The sequence below is a fragment of the Hyperolius riggenbachi genome, chromosome 5, assembly GCF_040937935.1.
Source record: "Hyperolius riggenbachi isolate aHypRig1 chromosome 5, aHypRig1.pri, whole genome shotgun sequence".
Classification (NCBI taxonomy): domain Eukaryota; kingdom Metazoa; phylum Chordata; class Amphibia; order Anura; family Hyperoliidae; genus Hyperolius; species Hyperolius riggenbachi.
The window spans coordinates 446,611,526-446,635,205 of NC_090650.1; the positions used below are offsets into that span (position 1 = coordinate 446,611,526).

The 23,680-nt window shown below is 47.3% G+C and overlaps 1 protein-coding gene across 1 annotated transcript in view; it reads right to left on the minus strand.

The window, feature by feature from the left end:
* Window positions 1–17,695: 17,695 nt before the first annotated feature.
* The window catches only part of LOC137519276 (fucolectin-like), a 116,727-nt gene continuing 110,742 nt past the window's right edge, over window positions 17,696–23,680 (minus strand). Inside the window, exon 4 of the mRNA XM_068238186.1 lies at window positions 17,696–17,963. Coding sequence (XP_068094287.1) covers window positions 17,768–17,963 — 196 coding nt within the window. The 3' untranslated portion in view covers window positions 17,696–17,767. The remainder of the gene's footprint in view (window positions 17,964–23,680) is intronic.

Below are 23,680 nucleotides of genomic sequence, written 5' to 3' on the forward strand. Positions count from 1 at the left end.
GAGCGGGTAGTCGTACAGAGCAGGGTTCGGCAACAGAGCGGGTTATCAGACAGGCAAGGTTCAGCATGGAGTAGGTCAGGAATCAGGCAGACAAAGTGTCACGTCACGGGAGCAAACTTGCTGCAATACCACAGCACAGAGGTCTGGGCTCTCCAGGCTTAAATAGGCCGTTTGGCGCGCACCGCGCGACGCGCACACAACGTAGTGCGTCACGCGCACACGGAGCAGCGCGTCACGCGCGCATGCGCAAACACGGACACGCACATGCGCGATACACACGCGCACGCCCGTGCACACGCACGCACGCACAACAAGAAGAAGATGCATAAAACAGCCGTCTTTGCGCGCGCGCGTGCACAGCAATCATGCCCACACCTTGCGGTGCCAACACTTTCGCCGCACAACGCCACGCGCGCTGGAGAGCCCCGACAGAACACCCTGCCGGGAGGCCCGCTGAGACCCCCCAGAACGACTGCCAGCATCCGCATGTGCCAGCCGCCTCACCTGGACAGGTAACTGACCGTGACATCGATGGGGGCCACATGTGCACCGGCCTATGCATGTTTGCATCTTGGGGCATGGGAGAGACAAGACGTTTACTGCCAGCGGGCGTTCAGTGCGCATGCGGCCCTCTGGCTTCGTTACATAGATGACGCCCTCCTCATCTGGAGGGGCCCCTATGACACTTTGATAGAGTTTCTGGAGGGATTGAATGAAAATTTGAGAAATTTAAGAGTCACTTACACTATTAGCAGGGAAAAGATTTATTTTTTGGATCTGGTGATACGGAAAGGAGACAGGACGATGGTTAGAGACAGTCCTGTATAGAAAAGAAACTGCAGGTAACACTTATTTGCATGGTACGAGCTTTCACCCTGAGAGTCAGAAGTGGGGGATACCGTACGGGCAGCTAGTGTGGATCCGACGAAATTGCTCCAAGGAGGAGGAATTCCAAGAGGAAACTTTTAAAATGTGCAAACGGTTTAAGAGAAGAGAATACCCGGAATATGTTCTTGAAGAAGCATTAGAGAAGGCTTCCTCTCTAGATAGAGAGGAATGCCTCAAGAAGAGAGTAAGAAAGAATGGGGATGATAGGGTCAGACTCATCACCACTTATGGTTCACATTGGCCCCAACTAAGAAAAGTGTTACAAAAGCACTGGCACGTTTTGAGCTTAGATCCTGAGATACTCAAGGCGGTATGTCCCTCTCCACTTCTGACTCCCAGGAGGGTGCCTAATTTAAGGGATACATTGGTTAGGGCCGAGGTGTACTCCAAAAGCTCCAAGAAGAATGATGGAAGGGGATTCTTAGGCCCTATACCAAATGGAATGTTCCCGTGTGGTTCATGCATACACTGTAAACTGGTAGAAAAATCTAAGACTTTTAAGAATGCTCGAGAGACAAAGGGATATGAAATACAAAGTTTCATTAATTGCAAGTCAGAAGCAGTGATCTACATGATCACGTACCCTTGTGGGCTTAACTATGTGGGGAAAACTAAAAGGAAATTACAGAAACGTATAGGGGAGCATGTAATTAACATAAAAGAAGCGGATAAAAAGAGCCCATTGGGGGCACATTTTGCTTTGTTTCATGATAGAAACCCAGATTGTATGCACTTTAAAGGTATTCTGAAACCCAGAAGAAATAGACGGGGAGGCTACCATGAAAAATGATTGCATCAAATCGAGAATAGGTGGATCTACAATTTGGGGACATGTAACGATTGGTGTCAGCAAGCATAGCTATTCTGATTATTGGTGATCTGCAGTATCACCAATAATACAAATGCTATACCTGATTATATGGTGATCTGCAGAATCACCAATAATGCAAGTATAGCGTGACACGATACAATCGTAAGCAAGAGGGTGCTTGGTACAATAGGGTATCTCTATAGGGCACAGAGATACAACCTCCAGCAAGCTGGAACAGCAGACAACAATAATAATATACAGTGTAAATTCAAGTCTGTGGAAATATCCACCACACCGTAATTCCTCAGAGGTGTGGTTACCTCTGAATGAGAACCCCGTGTGTGAGATCCTCCAAAGGGCGGAGTGGAGGAGTCTCGGCCTCTAGCAGCAAGGGTTTGCTAGAGGCGGTCCTCTCAAAGAGGCAAGCCTCTGATAGAACCCTACAGTGGGAGACGTTCCACTGAAGGGAGAAAGGTCAGACAAAATGAGGTTCTGCAAGAGATCAGGCGGCAGCAGTACAGAAATGTGAGACAAGAGAATAGTCGGAAACCAAACCAATAGTCGATAACGGTTCGTGCTGGCGTAGTACAGAATCAGGAAGCAGAAGAGTAGTCAAGACAGGCACAGAATCATACACGATAAATCAAGGCAGTATAATATGTGTATATATTGGCGATAAACCAATATATAACACAATCTCAAATACAAGGCAGAGTAGGTCTGAGTGCTGACACAGGGTATCGCAAACACAGACGAAGTGTGACTGAAAAACACTTCCTTATATACTGCCTGGGAGAGAAGTCTCCACCCCAGGCAGCAACCAATCAGAGCAGGCTAAAATGTCAGCTGATCTCCAGGTTAGCTGACACGCTTTCTAAGAATATAAAGGCGTGTCTGGCGTGCGGGCGCGCCCCCTAGAGGCAAGATGGCAGAGCCCTGGTGAGCAGCATGCTGGTGAGTTTGGAGCAGAGTGTTTGGACGGGTTTGTGCAGCGGATGCGGACGAATTTCCGCATCCCGTGTTGGAAGGTCCGCTTGCCGGACTGGATGTGACCATATTTCCGCAATCCATCCGGCAATGCGGATTTTTCGTTACAGGACATTAATCCCAAATGGATTGAATTCTGATTTGAACCTAGTCCATTTTCTACCTGAATATAAAAAAAAAATGGTAAAATAATGGCTGCAAGGTGAGAAAACATGTGTGGATTGTTGGGATTTGGAAAAGTGTGTGTGTTCCCTTTGAAGAGAAGTGACAATCATGCTATTTTTGAAAAAAGACGTACGGCATTCATATAGCCTAGAAGACGTTATACATTGGAATGATGTGGGATTGCATTGATAGATAAACATCATGTCTAGCAGCATTTGTATATAAACATGTAATAATGTTAAAATGGGCTGATTAGAATGGACTGATACATGGTTATATTGTAAAGCTGCTCGCAAGCTAAAGCGAGGTATGGTTTTTGACCTATGAAGAGAACGAGGCTTGGTTGCTGAAAAGGCTGTCTCACAAATGCGGAGTGAATCTTGGTTCCTGATGGGAGGCAGAACGACGCTTGGTTCCAAGAAAATTGCTTAAGAGAGTACGCCCACCACCTTTCATCCACAGCGTCATCACACTGAAGAAGCCCACGTGATGTGGGCGTAACGCGTATGTGGGCGTGGCTAGCTGCGGATGGGTGACAGGACGCTCCCTTGCTGCACGCGTGGGTGAGAGCTCGGCGTCCGTCTCCTGGCTGCTTAGACCGGGTACCTGGTTGTTGTGGGACGCCGCAACATCGCTGTAAGCATTCATACACTTAGAGGAGAAGGTAAAGGCATGTGTCACCGCTGCGCGGATGTCAGAAGACAAATCCTTACTGTAAGTGGATGTGGTTGCCGCATTGAGGCTGTGCATGGCTGTTTTTGATCTTATAGCTGTCGGCGTACAATACAGGCGGACTTTGTAATACAGGACGGTGTCTGAAGTTTTGGACAGTTGGCTATTGATGAAGTAGCATCTGATGTTGAATTTACTGACCCGTTGGCAATAGTTGTATCAGAAGAGTCGCATTAGCAGGCCTGGAGAGTCTGGACATTTAGACGCAATCCCACAGTTTCTACACAAGTGCAATCTGAAGAGATTGGCCGATCTTGATTGTATGGATGTGGTATAACTGTTGGTGTGTGTGTGCTCAGGAGCGCTCCTGTGATGATAGCCTACGCAGTCTTTTATGGGGGGAGGTTTTTGGGTTAGGGGATACCACGGTTTTGGGCAGCACGGTGGCGTAGTGGTTAGCTCTCTCGCCTTGCAGCGCTGGGTCCCTGGTTCGAATCCGCGCATTTAATTCCGCCAGTGTTCTAACACACTGTGCACTTACCTTAGAAGAAGCTTGGCGTAAGCCTATGCGAAACGGTCGTTAGGCCGTGCACCTTACAGGCGCCCACACCCGCTACCTCCTACCAACACCCAGGTACAGCTTTGGACACTTCTAGAAATCTCTAGCACTTATTGATGTTATATGAAGAGGATTTGTTTGTGTCACTTTGCCAATCATTAAACTATAGTGCCAGACTTTCCTGCTCTCCTGTCTTTCTCAGACTTTGCACAGCTGGTTACTGGGTGACTGAGATTAATATTCAGAAAAGTGGGTGGAGCCTAAAAAAGCTAATCAAAATTCACCTGTTGATTTTCAAGGGGAATATTAAAATTGCTGCCATTCTTGCACTGTTAATGGCACAAGCCTCACACCTGGTACAGTTGGTCATTGGGTCACTGGGGTTCAAATGCTGGAGAGGGGGTGGAGCCACAAACAGCCAATCAGATTTGTTTCATTATACTGGGAAAATACAAATTATTGATGCCAAAGACCCCAAAGCTCACAAACTTAAGTGACTGTGTGTCCAGGTTACAAAAAGTAGGCAGAGCTAAAAACAAATTACCCTGGGAAAATATAAAGTGCAGACATTCTTACACTGTTATTGGCAGGGTTTTTAAACTTTGCACAGCTGGTTACTGGGTGACTGAGATTAATATTCAGGGAAGTGGGTGGAGTCCATAAGAGCCAATCAAAATCCACCTGTTGATTTTTAATAGGAAAATATAAATTGCTGCCATTTTTACACTGTCAATAGCAGATGCCTCAAACCTGCTACAGTTGGTCATTGAGTGACTGGGGTTCAAATGCTGGAGAGGGGCGGAGCCACAAACAGATTTGTTTAATTTCTATGGGAATATACAAATTATTGATGCATAAGACCCCAAAGCTCACAAACACCAACATACCCGGGCAACGCCGGGTCATCAGCTTGTTAACAATAATTGTTATATCAGGCAGAGAGGTAGAATGGTGGAAAAATGATAAGCTTTGTGTTACCTAGCCAGTTTACTATCAGTACAGACACAGAGTAACAACTTATACTGTACATACTGGAGGCAGCAGAGATCAGCACACACTGCAGCCAGTTTACTATCAGTACAGGCACAGAGTATCAGCTTATACTGTATATACTGGAGGTAGCAGAGATCAGCACACACTGCAGCTAGTTTACTATCAGTACAAGCACAGAGTAACAGCTTATACTGTACATACTGGAGGTAGCAGAGATCAGCACACACTGCAGCTAGTTTTCTATCAGTGCAGGCACAGAGTAACAGCTTATACTGTACATACTGGAGGTAGCAGAGATCAGCACACACTGCAGTTAGTTTACTATCAGTACAGGCACAAAGTAACAGCTTATACTGTACATACATGAGGTAGAAGAGATCAGCATTCAACCTCTCCACCATCTCACCTGCATTCAGTCTGCATTAAGATGCTGGCAGCCTGTTTGCATATAGCTAGAATAGGAGGTCAATTTTGACCACTGGTAAGTTTTGAGCATCTGAACCCAAAGTTCATCTGTAACTCTAAGTGTCATGAAAATACAATGACCAGAATTAGACCAGAATTGAACTGGAAAGGAACAGAAGGAACTGACACAAAACTCTGCTTCTCTGGTTAGTTGCAAAAATGTTTAATCTACTGTTCACTATTTGCCTGCTCTCCCCAGCCATCTTCAAATCTCTTCACACACTACATCCCCCTGCTGTCAGCAATATGCTGTACATTTCACCATCCCTCCTATCCACTCCACAGCTCGCCTCTCATTAGATTTTCTTATTCCTACAACTTCCCCTTACACCTCACCCTCTGCTCTGCTCTGTCGGCCTACTCCTTGCTGCTGGGGACATTTCACCTAACCCTGGACCCCCACTCCCCCCTGCTAATCACATTGTTTGCAACAAATCAAATTTCACTCCCTCTTACTGTAACCTTATTAATATTCCACTCCTCCCCCCTACACCCCCTCCTATCCCGGCTGCCCTCTGGAATGCCCGCTCAGTCTGCAACAAGCTGCCCTTTATCCATGATGTTTTCATTTCCAATGCTTTCACATTCTTTGGGATCACTGAAACCTGGCTGACCCCTTCTGACACAGTCTCACCTGCCGCCCTCTCCTATGGAGGTTTCCACTTTAGCCACTCTCCTAGAAGTGGGGATAAACATGGTGGAGGGGTGGGCATTCTTCTCTCAGACACATGCTCTCCAGGCCCTGCTTCTGTTTTCTTAGATCATTTCTCTGCCTGGCTTCTCCAGTTCCTGTCATCTGACATCCCTACCATCATTATGGGTGATTTTAACATTCCTATTGACACCAAGAACGCTGTCTCCAACACACTTCTATCACTCACTTCCTCCTATGGCTTGTCTCAGTGGTCCTCTACCTCAACCCACACTAATGGCCATACGCTTGACCTCGTATTCACTCGTCTCTGCTCTGTCACTGACTTTACTAATGATCCACTACCACTCTCTGACCATAACCTACTTAACTTCTCTCTCTCCTCCTCTTTTCCTACCACCCTGGCACAAGCCTGCTCACATATTCGCAGAAACTATCGCAATCTAGACATGCAATCCGTCTCTGATGCCCTGGCACCTCTCCTCACACAATCCTTTACTGACCCAGACTCAGCTGCTATACACTACAACAGCTCCATTACAAAAGTAATGGATGACTTCGCCCCCCTCGTCAATGTCTGCCCTCACCATGTCAGTCCCCAACTCTGGATGACCAAAGACACTAAACAGTTAAAAAGATGCTCTAGAGCAGTGGAAAGGCGTTGGAGGAAAAGTAACACAAGTGAGGACTTCATCTCATATAAAATTGCCTTGAACAATGTAACGATTGTGGAACTATTTCCGTGGTCAGCGCGCAAGATGCGCTCTGACACTGCGGAAATCCTCCGCAAGCGTGTAATTTAACAGAACCCAGCTATGGTGCTATGCACCTGTAGAGGGAAATTCCCACCGGCAGATGGAGCTATGGAGTGCAGAGGAACACAGCCTCTGCCCTGCCACAGATGCCAGATGGGAATTGTACGAGTTGAAGCAATGCAGGGCAAGATAGCAATTAGAGAGAGAGAGCACAGAGACAGAATGTATGTGTGTCCACCAATCTAGTTGCCACCCAGCGACGGTGAACACACAACAGTGGAAACGAAGTGGGAACGCAATCGCAAGAGTGGCGATTTCCAAAAGTGACACAAGACCGAATTAGACAGAGCACAAGTGTAGCAAGAAAGACATAGCAAATAACAATTATCAGAACACCAAGGAAAATAACAAACGCTAGCTAAACGCGAACTCTGCACTCATTCGCAACAGCGAATGCGTTAAAGACACGATCACCGCACGTTAGGCACCCAGTGATAAGTGTGCCACCCTAATTAACCAATGTAACACAAACACAAAATAGAGAACACGAATGCTTGCTAAACGGTTACCTCACCAAGCCTACAGCAAGCGTTCGTACCAGACAAGACGGAGAGAAGGAGTAGCCAGCAGCAACCACAGCTCTGACCACACACAGAAGGAACCACCGCTTCTACCGCTAGAGCGGATGCAATCCAAACAGACAAACAGATGGAGCAACCAGTAGCAGCCGCTGCTCTGGCTTGCACCCCTACAGACAGAACGATTTCCTGTCGACCGCCGCCGGCGACAAGACAATCGCAACAGATAAACAGTTACAAGGCAAAACAGATAATACAACCTGACTACGCTAGAAGGGATGCCTAGTGCAGTCCCAAGGAATTACTCTAAGATAATCTTAGCAAACAATAGCAAAGGCTGATACTCCAGGAGAGTTAGCAGGAACAAACCATCATGACCAGCAAGGAATTCTGGGAGCAAAAGGCATTTATACTGCAAGCCATCAAAGGAAGCAGCTAAGCAATTTGCATGACAAGTGTATGCAAATTCCTCACCAGAAGAGCAACTCTGAAACTTGCAAAGTGAAGACAGGTCTCTTTTCCAGAGACCTGCAGCAGTCAGACCTAAAGAATCATCAAACAGCTGTCTGCCTGTGCAGACAGCAGAGCAGATCATTACAGTACCCCTCCCCCCCTCTAGGGACGGCTTCCAGACATCCCTTAAAACTGATATCACCAAAGAAACAGTCCGACTGAACACTCATGAAGGTCGAGACAGCCCGACAAGGCCCAATTCCAGAGTCAATCCTCCCGAAACTGAACTCATCTGAAGGAGAAGCCACCGAAACATGCCCATCAGTACTACAAGTCTCAGCATAACACCCATCAGAACTGTGAATACCAGAGAAGAACCCATCGACACACTCCGAGCAATACCCACCACCTTCCAGTGACCGTCCAAAAATACCAAACCTGCCACAATACCTATTTGATGGAAGTGTTCTTGTGTCTTTTTACATGTTGATGGATTAAAACCTATTTTTATGAGATGAAGAGGTGTTGAGCGTATATCTTCTGAAGACTGTTGTCGTACTCAGACACATGCTATAGACCCACCTGCTCTGTGAGGTGGCAACGTTCTGGAGAGCCCCTTCACTGTTGGTGGGGAGAGGGGTCCCTTGTCTGAATGCCCTCGTGACGTGTTGCTATATGGAACTTTCTTAAAAATATCCCTCACGGTGGAAAATCCTCTTGCTTGTTGAGTTTTCTTTTTTGCCCAAACGGAGTTACACTATGCAAAGTGTTTTCTGTTTTATTTTAGGAATATTTGTTGTTGGTGAGCGCAGCTGGAGACGTGTAAATTGATTTATGATCCTTTCTGGGAACTTTCTGCTGCAGCAACCTTTTGCTCTTATGAAGTATTGGACGATTATTGTTCATGTTAGGAATCCTAGTGGCGCAGTGTGAAATCTTATATAATGACCTTTACTATGGATACACAGGCCTCAGAGATTCATTTCTTGGATCTAGTACTAAAGATTGATCTGGTAACTACCACTATTATCACCACTAATTACTTTAAACCTACAGATAGAAAAGGATATATTTGGACTATCATAGTGGTCACTATAAGTCGTGGCTGAGAAATGCCCCCTTCGGCCAATTTAAACGTAACTGACGGCCCAATTGTACTCGTAATGAAGATTATGAAATTCAGTCGGAAGTTCTCAAAACTTGATTCATTGAAAAACACTACCCACCTGGATTAATCAATGCTGCATATAAAAAAGCAGCCTCTCTGTCCCAACTAGACTGCATAGTAAACAATGAAAGTAGAAGGTGCCCTATAAAGATCCCTACCCTATACACGAAGCTCCCTATTAGTATCAACTATTCTGGTCAGTCTACAGAGTGTCGAGAGATATTTCTTCATTTTTGGCCCATTTTGCTAAGCCCTCCTATTTTGAAAGCAACTCTTTCTGAGAAGCCGATTGTTGCCTTCAGACGGAGCAAAAATGCTCGAAGATATATTGCACCCAGCAAATTAAAATCCCAACCATCCAACGTCCTGCATTTTAAGAGACAATCTAAAAAAATAGGCTGCTATGTGTGCCAGTCTAGACAATGCTTTTGTTGCACGAGACTAGTCGATCCAGCTAAGACTGTCACCATCTCAGGGTCTATACACTATCCAATAAATTCCCGAGTAACTTGTCAAAGTTCGTATGTTATTTATTTATTGATGTGCCTTTGACAACCTTGTGAGACGTACCTCACAGAAATTCCAAGTTAGTTGATCATCGACTTCAGGAAATGCCCCCCCCCCCCCACTCAGCCCGGTATTTATCGAAGGCACTGAAGTCACCAGAGTATCAAGTGTTCGGTTTCTGGGCACCACCATCACTAACGACCTGAGATGGAGTGAAAACACCACTAAATGCCAAAAGAAGGCGCAGCAATGGCTGTTCTTCCTAAGACAACTCAGGAAGTTTGGTATGCCGCAGGAGCTGCTGTCTAGCTTCTACACTGCCACCATCGAGTCAATCCTGTGCTCCTCTATCATCGTTTGGTATGGTGGAGCCACCACCAGCGACAGGTACAGACTGCAAAGAGTAATCAATGCAGCAGAAAGAATCGTTGGCTCACCCCTGCCACCTCTGGACCTCCTCCATGCATCCAGACTGAGAACAAGGGCACACAGGATCACAAATGACCCGCACCATCCCGGCAGCCACTTCTTCAACCGCATGCGCTCAGACCATCGTTACAGGGCTATTTCCACCAAAACCTCCAGGCACAGGAACTCATTTTTCCCCCAAGCCGTGCGCCTTCTGAACTCAAGTCACACACACAGGAAAACTAAATAGCACATCCTGTGACCTAGGCCTAAATAAATATGTACTCATTCTGTGGTTCATGTATTTGCACTACCTTGTCATGTACTTGCACTACCTTGTTTTTTAATGTCTGTGTCTGTTCGTCATTGCATGTTTTTGCCGATGTGCACCACAAAGAATTCCGAGTGAGGCACCTGCTGCACTTGGCGAAATAAATCTGATTCTGATTTTGAACAAACATATATCAAATATAAAAAAGGAGAGTCCAAACATAGTGTTTCCAATTACTTCTTATTAGTGCATAATAGAGATTTTACTTTGCTTAAGGCCGTAATTATGGAGCAGATCCCAGTGACTAACAAACATAATAGATTTTGCACTCTCTGTAAGAGAGAATCATATTGGATATTAAAGTTGGGGACGTTAGACCGGAGGGACTGAACAAATGCCTAGAAGAAATGACTGAGCTAGGCTTATACACACTGTTATTCATCTAATCATTAGGTTTCATATATCCATCCTTAATTGATTTGACAAGAATGTGGAATGGTGTATGTATGGTGACATCTTTGGGTCCCTCCTGTTCTATCCTCATCATTGAACATTTTTAGTCTTACTTTTTTGGAAATGGAGGTCTGTGCAGAATTGGCACAGATCTCCATGTGTGTGCATGCTATGTACTTTGACAATTGGTATTGCGGATGAGCCCCTGTGCTGTACACTTTTGCGGAGACAGTGAGAGAATTCACATTACATTCGCCAATCGCCTCCCTATTCAGGGGCAAACCCAGGATTTTCAAGGGGGGGATTCCTGAAAGGTCTCCCTCAGCCACGCACAGTACAGTATAATAATATGGTAGGACATCATGCTGGGTACACATAATGCAATTTCCAATCCCACTGACAGGATCTCTGAAACGATTGGTGTAGCAACACAGATGTCTGATTATGTGTGATCTGCAGAATCACCAATAATTCAAGTATAGCTAACAGGATAATGCAATAGTGTATAGTGCTTGGTGCAACAGTAACAGCGTAGAATAACTAGGCCTCACCAGAGGAGCTGGTGGGTACTATTAGAACACAGTAACTGACTAGTTTGGCAGAACCTCACCAGAGGAGCTGGTGGGCACTGTTAGAACACAGTAACTGACTAGTTTGGCAGAACCTCACCAGAGGAGCTGGTGGGCACTGTTAGAACACAGTAACTGACTAGTTTGGCAGAACCTCACCAGAGGAGCTGGTGGGTACTATTATAGCACAGCAACTGACTAGTTTGGCAGAACCTCACCAGAGGAGCTGGTGGGAACTATTAGAACACAGTTACTTGACTAGTTTGGCAGAACCTCACCAGAGGAGCTGGTGGGTACTGTTAGAACACCTCACCAGTGGCAAGGGCCCACTGGCGAGTAGAGAGGTCAGACAGGCTGGGTTCGGCAACTGAGAGACAGATACAGCACAGAATCAGTAAGCAAGAGAGTAGTAAATATTCAGGCAGTGTTTCAGCAACTAGATCAGATGGGCAGAGGTACAGAATCAATAAGCAAGAGCAGAGTCAGAGATAGCCAGAGTCATACACAGAGTATCAAATATACAGTAATAATACTATCCTAGTCTTGTGTGAAATCCCTGGTTTCCTCCCAGATCAAAGCACACCGGATACTAGTCTAAGGTCTGAGAGCTAACACGTATGTATTCGCAACCGCAGATAAGCTGCGAATGAAGACCAGCTGCTTAAGAAGCCGCAGTGACCCAGTGGCACGCCCCCCGGAGCCCAGCCAATCCCGAGCGGCGGTCGCGTCCTATGACGATACGCGACCCGTGGTTCAGGTGACGCGCCTCCTCGCCGCATAAAGGTTGCCCCGCTGAGCGCGCGCACGCTCTAGGGCGACATGACGAAAGACAGAAAGACCCGTTCTCGGCGTGCTAGACGCCCGAGGTACGGGATTGTGACTGGGCCGAGAGGCAGCTGTGGCGGCGGCACCGTTCGCCGCAGCTGCCCTAGTGATATTTATTACAATCTCACAATTATTTCCGAAATGGCCGATCTACTCCTGATCGACAACAGGATTGATCAGGAGCAGTTTGGATACAGATAATAATGAGAACAGCCGAAATTGCTAATGAAGGGGAAAGTGAAGCATTCACACAGCAGGGCACAGGGCTGTGCTCATACCTGACTCTGTTAAGTTCCCCAGAGCTGCGCAGACCTCTGTACACACACTGCTGCTCCATCCAAAGTCTACTGTAGCAGGGAAAGAAAGGGGGCGGGGCTGTGAGCTGCAGGATATCTACAGACATTCTGGTGTCTCAACTTGTGCCTGTCCCCAGACACTGCACTGGCCCTGGTCTGAGGGGGGATTCTGGGCAGCTGTAATCCCCCCCCCCCCCTGCGTTTGCCTATGCTATTATTTTTGTGACCTCAATTAGGCTAGGTATGATTCCGTTATGGTTATTACTTAAACAATCTATTTATTTTAATATATAATTAACCACTTACTGTAAGCTCCCAGTCGTTTTCACTTTATGCATCCGAGCAATGTTCACCTCCCATTCATTAGCCTATAACTTTATCACTACTTATCACAATGAACTGATCTATATCTTGTTTTTTCCGCCACCAATTAGGCTTTCTTTGGGGGGTACATTTTGCTAAGAGCTACCTTACTGTAAATGCATTTTAACAGTAAGAATAAGAAAAAAAATGAAAAAATTCATTATTTGTCAGTTTTCGGCCATTATAGTTTTAAAATAATACATGCCTCCATAATTAAAACCCACGTATTGTAATTGCCCATTTGTCACGGTTATTTCACCATTTAAAATATGTCCCTATCACAATGTATGGCGACAATATTTTATTTGGAAATAAAAGAGCATTTTTTCCGTTTTGCATACATCACTATTTACAAACTTATAAAAAAAAATAGAGATAAATATATCATCTTTACATAGATATTTAAAAAGTTAAGGCCTCGTTCACATCATTTAGCGCAGATGGCTGTGCGATTGGAACGCAACGCGTCCGATCGCACGCCATCTGCGCTCCTATGCGCTGCGCTGCAGATCCCATTCATTACAATGAATGGGATCTGCGCTGCGATTCCCAAAAATGCGTGCAGCACGCGATAGCGCAATCGCGCTGCCACGCAGCGCATATGATGGGAACGGTAGAAGGGCTGTCTATGCCCTTCTACCGTTCTTGCGTGTCGCACACTATACGCGCTGCCAAAATGCGGACGGCAGCGCGTATAGTCCGAACGAGGCCTTAGACCCTTAGGTAAATATTTATGTGTTTGTTTGTTTTTTTATAGTAATGTTTTTTTTTTTTTTACTAAACATTTTATGTGGGCATTTTTGGGAGTGTGGGATATAAAAGTGTTTTATTTGGGGAAATATTTGTGTAGTGTAATTTTTTTTAAATTTTACTTGTAGTTTTACTTTTTGGCCACAAGATGGCTATCTTGAGTTTGTTTACATGACGTCACTCTAAGCGTACAATGTACGCTTAGAGGGACATAGGTTCAGAAAGAGCGAAGCTTCCGAGAGAAGCTGTCGCTTTTTCAGCGGGGGAGAGGAATCAATGATCGGGCTCCATAGCCCGATACATTGATTCCGTGGCTACCGAATCCACGGCCGGGAGTGCGCGTGCACGCGCGCGATCGGCCGCGGGAGCGCGCCTGTCCTCCTTGACGTTTCTATACGTCAAGGAGGACAAAGTGGTTAAACAGTTTTTATAGTTTACTATGGACCCCTTTTTTATATATATTTCCAAGACGTATCTTACTTTTCCTTGGGAGGGTAGTATATACCATGTTTAGAAAAGTTAATTCTCTATCCCTCTCCTATTCCTATTCTATTTAATCGAACTGCCCCTGGGATTGACTAGCCCCCCCCCCTGAATTTTTACATATTCCTGCCCCTGATGATGTGGATTGGCCAATCTTAAAATAAAGGGTGTGAAATGTCTTTATAAAATTATGAGCCGCCATATTGTGTTTTAATAGCCTGATGAAACCGAGAACGTTATCTCTGAGAAACGCGTCACTTTTTATAATATTCTCCCCATTTTACACGCCCATGTCTCCTATTCCTTAAGCTGTTGCCGCGGAGGTGCTTAGCAACCGCGCGATGCTGCCATTCTGCGACCACTAGCTACGCATGACGCATGGACGCCGCTTTCTCTCTCCGTGTACTGGTATCGAGGAGAGCGCGCGCCTGAGTTGAGTAACCCAGCCTATCAGTGGTCTCACTGTGGATCAGCCCTGATAGCGGTATGAGAGCCCGGCTTGCCTACAGCTTCCCCCCTGGATATCCTCCTGGCGTCCTGGCCACAGATCGAGAGCCTGGTCCCTGGATGCTAAAGGGACGAATGCTGAGAGAGGTTGTTAAAGTGGATCCGAGATGAAAAAGTAACTATAACAAGTAACTTTGTCTATATACAGTGGGTTGCAAAAGTATTCGGCCCTCTTGAAGTTTTCCACATTTTGTCACATTACTGCCACAAACATGCATCAATGTTATTGGAATTCCACGTGAAAGACCAATACAAAGTGGTGTACATGTGAGAAGTGGATCGAAAATCATACATGATTCCAAACATTTTTTACAAATAAATAACTGCAAAGTTGGGTGTGCGTAATTATTCGGCCCCCTGAGTCAATACTTTGTAGAACCACCTTTTGCTGCAATTACAGCTGCCATTCTTTTAGGGTATGTCTCTACCAGCTTTGCACATCTAGACACTGAAATCCTTGCCCATTCTTCTTTGCAAAACAGCTCCAGCTCAGTCAGATTAGATGGACAGCGTTTGTGAACAGCAGTTTTCAGATCTTGCCACAGATTCTCGATAGGATTTCGATCTGGACTTTGACTGGGCCATTCTAACACATAGATATGTTTTGTTTTATTCCATTCCATTGTTTCCCTGGCTTTATGTTTAGGGTCATTGTCCTGCTGGAAGGTGAACCTCCACCCCAGTCTCAAGTCTTTTGCAGTCTCCAAGAAGTTTTCTTCCAAGTTTGCCCTGTATTTGGCTCCATCCATCTTCCCATCAACTCTGACCAGCTTCCGTGTCCCTGCTGAAGAAATGCACCCCCCGAGCATGATGCTGCCACCACCATATTTGACAATGATGTTCATAATTTGATGGTGTTCAGAGTGATGTGCATTGTTAGTTTTCCGCCACACATAGCGTTTTGCATTTTGGCCAAAAAGTTCCATTTTGGTCTCATCTGACCAGAGAACCTTCTTCCACATGGTTGCTCTGTCCCCCACATGGCTTGTGGCAAACTGCAAGCGGGACTTCTTATGCTTTTCTGTTAACAATGCCTTTCTTCTTGCCACTCTTCCATAAAGGCCAACTTTGTACAGTGCATGACTAATAGTTGTCCTATGGACAGATTCCCCCACCTGAGCTGTAGATCTCTGCAGCTCGTCCAGAGTCACCATGGGCCTCTTGACTGCATTTCTTATCAGCGCTCTCCTTGTTCGGCCTGTAAGTTTAGGTGGACGGCCTTGTCTTGGTAGGTTTACAGTTGTGCCATACTCCTTCCATTTCTGAATGATCGCTTGAACAGTGCTCCGTGGGATGTTCAAGGCTTTGGAAATCTTTTTGTAGCCTAAGCATGCTTTAAATTTCTCAATAACTTGATCCCTGACCTGTCTTGTGTGTTCTTTGGACTTCACGGGTGTTGTTGCTCCCAATATTCTCTTAGACAACCTCTGAGGCCCTCACAGAGCAGCTATATTTGTACTGACATTAGATTACACACAGGTGCACGCTATTTAGTCATTAGCACTCATCAGGAAATGTCTATAGGCAAATGACTGCACTCAGATCAAAGGGGGCCAAATAATTATGCACACGCTACTTAGCAGTTATTGATTTGTAAAAAATGTTTGGAATCATGTATGATTTTCGTTCCACTTCTCATGTGTACACCACTTTGTGTTGGTCTTTCATGTGGAATTCCAATAAAATTGATTCATGTTTGTGGCAGTAATATGACAAAATGTGGAAAACTTCAAGAGGGCCGAATACTTTTACAACCCACTGTATCTTGTCTAAGGTTTACACAGCAAATCTAGCTGCAAACCGCTTCAAAAGTGTATGATTATTTATTGCTGTGATACAATGAGGGAAGCCATGTTCTTTTTGTCACAATACACTGAGGCAAGCTGATCTCCAGCCCTCAGCCTGTGGAAAATTTCACTCCCCTCTCCTCCTCTCCTCTGCCTCTGAAATCTCTGGTTAACACCTCCTCCTCCACCTGCCCAGACTGAGCTCCCATAAGCCCTAGCTACCTGGGACTGAGTGCCAAGGCTCTCTGAAAAGCTGTGGGCGAGGCTTGTTTAGTTTATAGGGAATTAGAGTATTAAAACAAAAAAAGTATTTGGCTTGAGGAATGCCCTATAAACAATATGAAAGGAACACAATTATGCAATGAGTAAAAGTTTATCTCGGATCCACTTTAATGACAGCAACCTCTAACCAGGTGAGACTTGTCTGGAACAGGGCGAAGTATCTCCAACTCATGTGTGACATTGAGAGGGCTCTTTTCTTGTGTGTTTTTACTTTGTTTAGTGGACTAAGAGAGTTGCCTATCAAGGGTCTGCCAGATCGCACCTATAGGAGATTTGTCCTGATTCCTGAATTTTGCTGGCAGCAAAAAAAATAGGGGTGAGTTTGTCACAATTAGAGATGGCCCATACCTCTGATTTTTGGTTCGCGAACTTGCGAACGTTCGCGATCTGCAATAGACTTCAATGGGGAGGCGACTGTTGAAGTCTAAAATCAATTATAATTACTAGAAAAGTGATATAAAAGATTTTTGAAAGGGTCTAAAATCAGGAGAAGGACATGGCGGAGTGGGATACAGGTCAATAGTCCCAGTGATTAACCCATTTTTGATGCAAAGCAGTGTTTTATGGTCACAATTCACATTGAATGCGTATACCACATTACATGTGTCCCTCCTCTCCTCCGGAGGAGGGGTATCTTGTCTTTCAGGAATCTGTAGGATGTCAAAAGCATGCTCACATACATTGGCCAGGAATCAAACCCAGGTCAACTGCTTGGAAGGCAGCTATGCTTACCACTGTACCACCAACAGTACAGGTTGTAGCCAACCTAGCTGGCCTGGGAAGGATGAAAAGCTAGGTGGCCATGCAACCATTCCTGCTAACCTAAAGCTTACTTGTGTCTTACAACACATTGGCTTAAGACTTTACCAAATCCAATGCTCCAATATGGGGAAGCTTCTCTGTTTGCTGTTTTTGGTTTTTTTTAAGTGTGGTCTCACAGTTCACTTATTTCTTCAACTACAAGAAAGGCCCAGGAGTAGTCTGGCGCTATATTAATCAACAACAACAATAATAATAATGTGTAAACAAGGAAAACACAACACACACGTTTATATTGTAATTCTTTATTTTTGACTCTGGGATGTTTTATAATTTGAGTGCGGTGATGAATTTCAGCAGATTACCAGCAGACATGATTCTCCTGATTCCCCTGGTTGTCCTTATTCCCCGGAGTGGAGGGAGCGCCATAGACCTCCACCTCACACAAATGCAACCACTCTTTGCGGCCCGGAATCACCACACTGACGTACTGACCCTCCATCCCGGTACAGCAGAATGTGGTGGTGACATCGGGAGTGCTGGAGATCTTACCGCATCTGCAGAGGGGACACAAAGACCAGAATGAAACTTTGACATTTGTCACCCACGCTGCCTCTTGTTCATAGTCAAATCTATGGTAAGTTCAATCAGACGTTTTATAGCGTGTCAGACATGGGCATTCTAATATCCTATAAAATGCCCACCATGGTCCCAGCGACACGTACCGGTGGCAGAGAATGGTAATACGGTGAGAGAGGTCAGTGAGGGAATCACTCAGCTGTTGTACATTGAGGGGCTTTAGTGGCCCCATATGGTAATGCACTGTCTACAATGACTGCCCTCTTGTGTGGCTGCAGGCTGGCCCGGCAATGTGGACAATGTTTAAGTGAAAGCAAAAATGGTCGGCTTTAAAGTGTAGCCGAGGTGAACCGAGAAGAGGGAAGCTTCTGGATTCTGTAGAGGAAGCCACACCAGCAGCAAGAGGGGGCAATTTTGGTGGTTGGGCGTGGACCAAACTGTAGCATTGCATAGTGGGCGTGGAGCGAGGTTGAGCAAGGCTTTAGGAGGGTTTTTTTTACGGTTAGGCACCACCGGGAGGGGGGTAGGGGGAGAAGATTTTTTAGGTCTAGCCATAGTAAAATATCAGTAAATATTACAGAAATTTTACCATCAAAATCCAGTAGTAGAATATTGCTAATGTTAGTGATATTTTACTAGCGGCAATCCTGTGCAACCTCTCTTTATATGTAAACCTTTCAGAGGGGCCCAGTGAGTGGCGGCTGGGGCAAGGAGGACGTGGGTAGTCTCGGGTCCAGAGGGTTCCCCCTTCTCAGCTAAGTACTGTATGTGTTTTTGACGTGAGGTTTGTGTAAGTCCCCCAGAGACAGAGCATCGTTCTTCTCATTTTATAAATTTGGTTTTGAAAAACTATTGTAATAGATAGTGGAGATACCGCCGCTGAGACAAGCGGCTATCTCCGCGTATCAGCCGGAGGCCTCTGCCACGCAGTTACATGCTGGTGCTCTGCCTGGTCCTTCTATTACACATAGATTGAGGGCTACGCGCGCGTGCGCCAAGCGACAGCACCTTTATGCGAATAGAAGGGGAGTCAGCTGATCTGTCTAGTCAGCTGACTCCAACGGTACTTTGGATTGGCTGAGTGATGGGGGCGGCGCTGCGGGGCATCTCTGTATATATAGTACTAGTCTGTCAGTTGCCCGTGTCTGCTGTTGCGAATGCGAACGTGTGAGCGCTCAGACCTTAGTCAGATCCCAAAGTGTGCTAGAACCAGCTGGAGCTGGGGATCCACACTTAGCCAGATTCTGTTGATAGCTTAAAGTACTAATTGCATTGTATTATCTGTTATGACCTTCTGCTTCCTTTGACTATTCTCCTGCTTATTGATTCTGTACCTCTGCTCATCTGATTCCTGTGCAGCACTGTCTGTAACACCTGCTCCTCAGGTGTCCACTAGCTGCAGTATAGTCTGAATCGCCTGCTTCTCAGGTGATCATCCTGCACAGCACTGTATGTAAGACCTGCTCCTCAGGTGTCCACTAGCTGCAGTATAGTCTTAATCGCCTGCTCCTCAGGTGATCATCCTGTGCAGCACTGTCTGTAACACCTGCTCCTCAGGTGTCCATTAGCTGCAGTATAGTCTTAATCGCCTGCTCCTCAGGTGATCATCCTATGCAGAACTATCTGTAACACCTGCTCCTCAGGTGTTCACGAGTTGCAGTATAGTCTGAATCGCCTGCTCCTCAGGAGATCATCCTGTACAGCACTGTCTGTAACACCTGCTCCTCAGGTGTCCACTGGCTGCAGTATAGTCTTACTCACCTGCTCCTCATGTGATCATCCTTTGTAGCTCTAGCAGTGGTCCCCGCTCCTCAGGCGTCCACTGACTGCCGTACCATCTGAATCACCTGCTCCTCAGGTGATCATTGGCTGCAGTACTGTCTGAATCACCCGCTCCTCGGGAGATCTCCCCTTCCTCATTACTAGTGTTGCTCGGATACCTCATTATCCTATTCGAGTTTGGTCAAATTTGGATAGTAAACTATCCGAATTCACTCGAAGTTCAATATTCGAGTTAATCGAATATCCGATTCGACCTCGGATATCTGACGTCACTATCCGAGTCTGTATTCGAGTAAAATATTCGAGCTGGCCTTAAATAGCTTTTAAAACTTGTATTGGAGGTCAATGATGCATGAAACCACCTTTTTTATGAAGAAGAACATCAAGTGATTATGTGGTGATGTAGTAGTTATAAAAAAGGTATCAAAAATAGTAAATTAACTTCATGAAAAGTGTTTGCATGAGAAGGTGTGTCCAAAATGGTTGTAAGTTGGAAGTCTTCATTTACGTCGTCTTCATCTTCTTCTTCTTCATCTTCTTCTTCTTCTTCTTCTAGATCTTCATCTATATCTTCTTCTTCTTCTTCTAGATCTTCTTCTATATTTTCTTCTTCTTCTTCTAGATCTTCTATATCATCTTCTTCTCTATCACTATAATATGTGTCTTGAACACCTCTAAATTAAGTACAAGTTTTTTTTTTCAAATTGATGCAGGCAGGAGGCAGCTATTTTTGAGCTTAATAGCTGGTGGCGCATGGGCAGCAGCACCTTGTAATGTGTTCCCTGGCAGTGGAAACACACAGACAGCAGGAGGAAATATAAAAGCAGGCAGCGTGAGGAGGATAAGTGTGTGTGGCAGACTGGCATTTGGCAGCAGGCAGGAAGGCAGGCAGCGAGACATAGTAGGCCCTGCGTCCTAGCGGTGGTTCCAGGGCCGTAAATGAACAGCATGAGGTTCCAGACAGCGGTCGTGAAGCCCACATTGTGTCCAATACACAATTGGGACAGCACAGTTTTCAACCCGGACACCTCTAAATTAATTACACATTTTTTTTTTCAAAATAATGCAGCAGCTATTGTTGAGTGTAATAGCTGGTGGCGCATGGGCAGCAGCACCTTGTAATGTGTTCCCTGGCAGTGGAAACACACAGACAGCAGGAAGAAATACAGCAGCAGCAGGTGTAATGTGTGTGTGCGCCACTTCATGTCCCAGGGGCCATGAATTCGCCTTCCACTCAAGCCTGGTTCATTTTGAGAAACGTCAGTCTGTCCACAGTCTTGTGAGACAGACGAGATCGCTTCTCAGTGACGACTCCACCGGCTGCACTGAAGCAACGCTTTGACAGTACGCTGGAATGGCGGCAGGAGAAGACTTCCAGGGCGTACTGCGCAAGCTCGCTTCTGATCGGCAGGTGCTTGAACCAATACTCCATGGGATCAACAGGGGCCACGCTGTCAAGCCCGCTGAAGGACCCCATGTAGTCAGCCACCATGCGGGTCAAGCGCTGTCTGTGACTGGAGGAGAAGGATGCTGCTGCAGGCAACTCCTCTCTAGTCCCTGGCAGCTCTACACTCATGTAGAGCTCTTGGGTCAGAGACAGCAGGTCTGTGGTGCGTGTGCGCTTGCTGCTGGAGGATGCAGGCACCTGCTGCTGCCTCTGTGCTGGCTGGACAGTGGGGGTGGATGGCTCAGGGAAGGCTTCCTGCAAGCGCTCAACAAGGGACAGCTGCAAATCCCTCATTTGTTGCGCACGGTCTCCTCCTGCAGGCAGGAACTGGCTGAGCTTTCCCTTCAGTCGTGGGACCAGCATCATGCAGATCCAGATGTCCTCCCTCTTCTTCATCTGGATGACCCTTGGGTCCTTGCGCAGGCACCTCAGCATGTGCGCTGCTATTGGGAAGAGTCTGGCCACGTCTGCTGGCACATCATCGGCAGCCCCAGAGCCGACATTGCTGTCCTCCTCTGCCTCCTCCACCTCATCCTCTCTCCACCCCCGCACCAGTCCAGCTGCGCTCTGCTGTTATCCCTCATCAGCAGCAAGGTCAGGGACCTCCACCAACTCCAAGCCCTCCTCCTCAGAGGTGGCCTGTGAAGCTGCCTGCAGCTCCTGCTGGTCCAAGGCTGCCGCTCCCTCTTCCAGCAGTGCATACAGGGCCCTGTCCAGCACACACACCAAGGGGACCCACTCGCACACCATTGCATGGTCCCTGCTCACCATGTTGGTGGCCTGCAGGAAGGGTGCCAGGACTGAGCACACCTGCTGCATGTGCCCCCAGTCCTCCGTGGAGATGATGGAAGGGAGGTTAGTGGCGGCACGCCCAGTTGCAGTGAGGGAGGCAACTGTTGCTCGTGCAACGTACTGGCTGACAGCCTGCCTCTGTTCAACCAGATGCTCCAACATCGCCAGGGTGGAGTTCCAGCGAGTTGGAACATCGAGCATGAGCTGGTGCTGTGGCAGGTGCAGCTCCTTCTGCACCTCTTCCAGGCTCGCCACGGCTGCAGGCGAGTGCCGGAAATGACGCACAACCTACCTTGCCGCCTCAAGGAGTCGGTCCATCCCCTGGTAGGTCCGCAGGAACTTTTGGACTACCAGGTTTAGGACGTGCGCCAGGCAGGGGATGTGGGTCAGGTCTCCCTTGTTGATGGCAGCAACAAGGTTTGCCCCATTGTCGGACACCACCTCTCCGACTCTGAGGCCTCTGGGGGTCAGCCAATTCCTCTCCTGCTCTCGGAGTTTGGCCAGGATGTGGTTCGCCGTCAGTTTGGTCTTCCCCAGGCTGACCAATTCCAGCAGCGCTTGGCAGTGGCGGGGCTTCACGCTGCTGCTGAGGCAGGGGGTTTGGGCTGGTGTGCTGGAGGATGGAAGCGGATCAGATGAACCTGCTGCTGTTCCGCTGACCCTGCATGGTGGCATTACCCACTGCGTTGTTGGTGCTGCTGCTCTGACAGTGCCCGATGCTGCTCCCCCTTCCTCACCCCCTTCCACCAAGCTGACCCAATGCGCGGTGAAGGACAGATAGCGGCCTGTCCCAAACCGGCTGCTCCACGAGTCCATGGTGACATGGACCTGTTGACCCACCGCGTGATCCAGCCCTCTCACGACATTGGCCATCACAGAGAGGTGAAGTGCAGGGAGCGCCGTGCATGCGAAATAATGTCGGCTGGGGATTGGCCAATCGGGGGCTGCACACATCAGGAGCGCACGCATGTCGCTCCCCTCCTGCACAAGGGAATAAGGCAGGAGTTGGGAGCACATGGCCCGTGCCAGCAAGCCGTTCAGGTGACGCACGCGACGGCTGCTGGGAGGCAGAACCCTGACCACCCCCTGGAAGGTGTCGCTGAGCAGGGTCTGGCGACGCCTTTTGCTGGCACGGGAATCAGTGGAGGGAGCAGAGGAGGCCACTGAGGACTGGTTGCCAGAACAGGCCTCAGTGTCGGCGGCAGGAGTTGCAGAGGGAGGAGGAGCAGTGCGTTGCTGACGCACTCCTGCTGGTGCTGCTGGAGGAGGTGGAGGATGGCGGGTGGCTGCTGCTGACGGCTTCGCAGTGCCACTGCCACTGCCAGCTTCCTTCAACTTCACAAACTCCTCATGCTCATGAAAATGTTTCCCTGCAAGATGGTTGACCAGAGAGGTGGTGCCAAACGCAGAGGGCTCCTTCCCTCTGCTGAGCTGCTTGCGGCACTGGTTGCAGGTGGAATACTTGCACTCCAAATATGGCAGGGTTAAAAAATTCCATATTGGGGAGGTGAAGTTGCCCCTTCGGCTGGAAGGTGCTGCTGCCGCCGCTGGTCTCCCTGTGGTGGTTGGGGGGGGGGGGTTCTTGGTGCGGCTGATGGTGGCACTGGCAGAACTCGTCTCCGGATCAGCACGCTGTGTGGCCTGCATACCACGCCCACTTCTGATCCTGCCCAT